Source organism: Micropterus salmoides, unplaced genomic scaffold, assembly GCF_014851395.1.
Source record: "Micropterus salmoides isolate LMB-PRFRI ecotype aquatic unplaced genomic scaffold, ASM1485139v1 Ms_hic_scaffold_9, whole genome shotgun sequence".
Classification (NCBI taxonomy): Eukaryota; Metazoa; Chordata; class Actinopteri; order Centrarchiformes; family Centrarchidae; genus Micropterus; species Micropterus salmoides.
The window spans coordinates 10,127,593-10,133,592 of NW_024044681.1; the positions used below are offsets into that span (position 1 = coordinate 10,127,593).

At 41.9% G+C, this 6,000-nt stretch overlaps 1 protein-coding gene across 1 annotated transcript; it reads left to right on the forward strand.

Annotated features, from left to right (window-relative positions):
- The first annotated feature begins 4,464 nt into the window (after nt 1-4,464).
- Nucleotides 4,465-4,825, forward strand: LOC119894798 (histone H4). Its single transcript, XM_038707470.1, has one exon. The coding sequence runs from the start codon at nt 4,472-4,474 to the stop codon at nt 4,781-4,783; it is 312 nt and encodes a 103-aa protein (XP_038563398.1). The 5' UTR covers nt 4,465-4,471; the 3' UTR covers nt 4,784-4,825.
- Nucleotides 4,826-6,000: the final 1,175 nt, after the last annotated feature.

The following is a 6,000-nucleotide window of genomic DNA, read 5'->3' on the forward strand; positions in this document are numbered from 1 at the left end:
CACTCAACACATTCAGACAACATTCAGTATGTCACCATTATGCAGAGCAGCAGTCAGTTGAATCTTGAAAGAACTGTTAGTACAGATATAGAAACAATGTCTTTACTTTATAGTTTAATCCACCAGATAAAATGATTTTCAACATGTTTAATTTTCAATTGTTAAAACCCCACACTCAGTATGCATTTTGTGTTGCCGATTATTTATTTATATATTTATATTTAAAGAGTAACTCAAACACTAAACAAAATCACATCTGCAATCTTAATAACCAAGATGGCGCCGCCTCGGGATTACGCTCCGTAGTGCTTTTTCTGTTGTTGTTAATTAACGCTGTTTTCTGCCGTCCCTCTCTGGTAACTTTTACCAGAGAAGAGCTCTTAAACGTTGGACTTTCAACTGCTCATACTATTCCACCGCTCTTTATTGACCCTGGAACCTTCCCGGAGTTACTAGTTGGAGGAGCGGCAGCTCTGTTTGGGATCCTTCGGAAACGGCGCAGGGGAAAACGTGCAGGCGCTTGTTAAACTGAGACAGCGGGGATTTCTCACTGCACTCCCTTCAGTCCACCAGGGGAATGTCCGCCCTCTGGCCAACAAAATGGACACACTGCTGCTCCTCAACAGAACCAACTTGGACTTCTGCAGATCTGCTGCCCTCTGTTTCACCGAATCCTGGCTCACCGAGCGCATCCCGGACAGCGCATTTCATCTACCGGGATTTAATCTCATCCGCACGGATCGCGAAAGGGAGCTCACAAGACAAACAAGGGGAGGCGGACTCTGTTTCTATATAAACGAAGGTTGGTGCACAGATGTCACAGTGGTGAAGAAATCATGCAGCCCTCACCTAGAGACATTATTTATTAACTGTAAACCGTTTTATTCACCGCAGGAGTTTTCCTCGTTTGTTCTGGTCGCTGTTTACATTCCACCTCAGGCCTGTGTTAGTGAGGCGTTACTACACCTGGCCGACCAGATAACTAACATGGAGAAAAAACATCCAGACTCATAGTTCTTTGGGACTTTAACAAAGCAAACCTCAGTCATGAACTTCCAAAATACAGACAGCATATTAAGTGTCGCACCAGGGACACTAACACACTGGACCACTGCTACACAACATTAAAGGACGCCTATCGCTCTGTCCCCCGTGCAGCCTTGGGATTCTCTGATCACTGTCTGGTTCATCTTATCCCGACACACAGGCAAAACTGAAATCTGTGTGAGATGTGTGAAGTTCCCTCCTGCTTCAAACGCTCCATAGTCATCCCCGTCCCAAAAAAACCCTCCATCTCTGGACTGAATGACTACAGGCCTGTCGCCCTGACATCTGTAGTCATTGAAAGACTGGTGTTGGCCCACCTGAAGGACATTACAGGCCCCCTGCTGGACCTCCTGCAGTTTTCCTACAGAGGTAACAGGTCAGTGGATGATGCTGTCAACTTGGGTCTGCATCACATCCTGCAACACCTCAACGCTCCAGGGACATATGCAAGGATCCTGTTTGTGGAGTTCAGCTCGGCGTTCAACACCATCATCCCGGACATCCTCAGCACCAAACTCACCAAACTCACTGCGCCAGCCTCCACCTGTCAGTGGATCACAGACTTCCTGACTGACAGGAGTCAGCAGGTGAGGCTGGGAAACATCACATCCAGCACCCGGACTATCAGCACTGGCCCCCCAGGGGTGTGTGCTCTCCCCACTGCTCTTTTCCCTCTACACCAATGACTGCACCTCAGGAGACCCATCTGTCAAACTCCTGAAGTTCGCTGACGACACAACGGTCATCGGCCTCACCCGGGACGGTGATGAGTCGGCCTACAGACGGGAGGTTGATCAGCTGGCTCTCTGGTGCGGTCAGAACAACCTGGAGCTTAACACGCTCAAAACTGTGGAGATGACCGTGGACTTCAGGAGGAGCCCCCCCACTCTGCCCCCCATCACCATACTCAACAGCCCTGTGTCTGCTGTGGAAATCTTCAGGTTTCTTGGATCCACTATTTCCCAGGACCTGAAGTGGGAGCCCAACACTGACACTATCATCAAGAAGGCCCAGCAGAGGATGTTCTTCCTGCATCAGCTCAGGAAGGTCAACCTGCCTAAGGAGCTGCTGATCCACTTCTACACAGCCATCATCCAGTCTGGCCTCTGCACCTCCTTCACTGTCTGGTTTGGATCTGTCACCAAAAAGGACAGGAGCAGACTACAATGGACAGTCAGGACTGCAGAAAAAATAATCGGTGCCAACCTGCCCTCCATTCAGGACTTAAACATTTCCAGAGTCAGGAAATGGACAGGAGACATCACTGCAGATCCATCTCACCCCGGACACAACCTGTTCCAGCTCCTCCCCTCTGGTTGGCGCTACAGAGCACTGTACGCCAAACCAAGAAGCAGTTTCTTCCCACAAGCCATCAGCTGATTTCTGACTCACGGTGTCAGGAACAATTCCTGTGCAATAACCCAGTAACTGTGCCTCTAATCAGCCACCTGTTTACTGGTATCCACTTATTTTTTATTTATTCACCATTCTCTATTTCAGTGCTGTTCATACTATGTCATTGTATATACTTTATACCAATACACCTACCTCAGGTCATAAGGTCATAGGTCTTATTTATTTTTTCTAGTATCCTTTGCACTATGTTCCATCACACTGTGTACATGTATGTGTACCTGCATATCATATCCACCTTCAACATGTACATAATAATAATAATAGTTTACTCTTGCATCCTTTGCACTCTGATCACTGCACTATTTGTCAATACGTCTATATTGTTTTGTTCATAGTGTGTATGTTAGTGTTGTCTATACTGTAGTTTATGTCTGATTTTATTTGATTATTATTTTATTATTGTACTATGGTATTTTTGTACAAGTAAGCACATTGTGAGCAATATATAATCCTGAGTCGAATTCCTTGTATGTGTACACATACCTGGCAATAAAGCGGATTCTGATTCTGATTCTGATTCTGATCTGCATAAAACTTAACTTCTCTGGCGCCCATTATGAATCCCTTCACTGCTGCCTTTGACACATGGTTGGTTCAGCTCCATTTTCTCTCTGCACTACACACCCCTTAAAACATATTTTTATGCTATTTTTTGATCCAGAAAGAAGTCGTGAGTCAAGTTTCATTGTTAATTGTTTAATGTGATAATTATATATTGGAAAATGCTTAAAATGCAAATGTTGCTTTAAAGCAACATCATACCATTGTGGAATCCCGCCATGGCATTTTTTGGTGTTGTGCATTAGGTTTATATTCTGATCAAAAGCATAAAACTTGACATAATTTTCTCTCATTCTATAGTAATTAATTCATTAATTATTTATACATTTGATAATGTTAGTTCTAATAACGCTGTGATACAAATGTTATTACACTGGATAATTTAAGGATTTAGTAGTGACGAAAACAGTGAGTTGCTGGATAATCCTGCAAGAAAAGTAAGAGTGATTGTGAGGATGAGTCTTAGAACGCAGATGAGGAAAAGAGTGAAGAAGAGCAGTTAGGATAAAAGTGCAGTGACAGGTATGAGTATAAAATAGGGAGGAAACCTATTTAATAATTGTTTTCACTTATTGATAATGTGATGTATTTTGTCAACTTCCTTCGTATTGAGCCGAAGACGGCTGCGAGGTTCCACATATCTGAAACGGCACCAGAAAACTGAAGATACACATTTAAATCTAACACAAATGATGAAATGATGGAGAGTAGCTCTGTCTTGATTTTCAGCAGTTTGGATTTAAAGATTTTTAATGTAAGTTTTGTTTTCTCTTTTGCATTCATTACTATAGGCGGTTCCACACTGATGCCTGAGGGTAACGTTCAAACAAAAAACCCTATGTAAAGTTTATTTTTACATTTTCAAGTTTAGAATGATTGTATTTTCATTGAGTATTTTAATAAATAGTATTCAAACTTTAAATAATAACTCTCTTTTCCATTCTTTACCATTATGATACAGTGTTGCTTTAAGGCAAGGACCCCAAATTATATTTATTTTGAAATTTATTTAAATTATGTTTACTTGGTCCATTTAATGACAAAAAAACACAGTAATATTTTTTTAACCCACTGGCAAAATAATGCCTACCATATTTCTATGAGTAGACTATAAAACAAGAAATTGCCCGTGTATGGCAACAACAGTCAGGTGCTGGTTGATCATAGCAATGAAAAACAAAAAACAAGTCACCGCTGTTATAAATAATAAAGGTGATTCTGATAAAAACAACAAAAAAACCTACAAACCAAACCGGAAAAAGTGCTGCTCAGTGTGGGCGGGGCCAAACTGTTGACTCTCCAGAGAGGGAGGGGCTTCAAGAAAGCTGAGTTTGGCACCGCCCAGCGGAACTCGCGCCTTCTGTCCTCTTTGACGTCCGCAGATAAGATGTAAAAACCGCGTGTCGACCCTCAAATTCATCAGTTTGTTCAACAGTAAAGCTGAAACATGAGCGGAAGAGGCAAAGGAGGAAAGGGACTCGGTAAAGGAGGCGCTAAGCGTCACCGTAAAGTGCTCCGTGATAACATCCAGGGAATCACCAAACCCGCCATCCGCCGTCTGGCTCGCCGCGGCGGAGTGAAGCGGATCTCCGGTCTGATCTACGAGGAGACCCGCGGGGTGCTCAAGGTCTTCCTGGAGAACGTCATCCGCGACGCCGTCACCTACACCGAGCACGCCAAGAGGAAGACCGTCACCGCCATGGACGTGGTGTACGCTCTGAAGAGGCAGGGCCGCACCCTGTACGGCTTCGGAGGCTAGACCCGGTCCAGACCCACTGAAACACAAAGGCCCTTTTAAGGGCCACACCTCATCTAAAGAGTTGACTTCTTAATTTATAAACTGCTACACTGTGAATCCAGAAAATTCCACAAACTGGGGATTCACAGTGCTAATGATTTAAGTAAATTCTAAACTACTATTGCAAAGGGTTGATGAAACTAAACTTACAAATAAGGCTATAAAAAAAGCAAAATGAGTTCCCACAACATACAAAGAAGAACCAACTACAATATCATTTACATACAGGCTAAAATGCCAAGTCTAACATACTAGAGAAGAACTGGGCTGAAGTATTTGTCAGTGTTAAAATCAAACTGTTTGCAGAGTCTGGTGACCTACATCTGTGCATGAGACAGCTGAGCAGGTGGGCAAACATTTGGCTCATACCATCATTACTGTAACACTGCTGCAAATGGGAAGTATACATTTAATAATGATTAAGTATGCTGTTCTAGGACGACGTGTGCAATTTAAATTACATCAGTTTACAACCACTTATTAGAGTAGGGTGATTTTAACTATTTTTCACAATCCATACTAACATATTAACGCAGCTGCTGTCCTGGAGAGAAATGTCACAATTTGAGGTGATTGCATTATCAGAATCGGTCTTCCTGTCACCGTTAATCAAACGCATTTAAACACAAAACAATTCAATGGTAAATTATAAACATTTATTATTTGAGTTATCTAAAAGGTCACATTATGTAGGACTCATTACACAATATTAGCTTTGTTGCTCAGTAGGTTTCTACAGAATAGTACCCATTAGTTATTAATACCTACATAATATCTTTATTTTAAAGTCCCACATTGTAACCCACTTATATCCTAATATCACATATTGTTCCTTTGTACCTACATGAACGTATCAGTACTGAATTACAGCCCGACCCATGTGGATATGATCAATATTAAAATTACAGCCTACCAAACTCTTTCAGGCACACAGTGTGTAACTTCAGTACATTTACTCATTAAGCACTTTATTAAGAATTTTCTTGAATGGCACCTTTTTCTTCTGCCCACTACTTATCAGGGAGGAATATATATTATCACTACAATTATTTGAGATCTTTATTAATAGTTACTTAGGTATTAAAAGTTTTGTTATAATTTAAACTACCCAATAGTTTTTACAAGCAGAGCTGAAATGATTGGTGTTTGAAATGATTAGCTGTTTGATAGAAAATAAT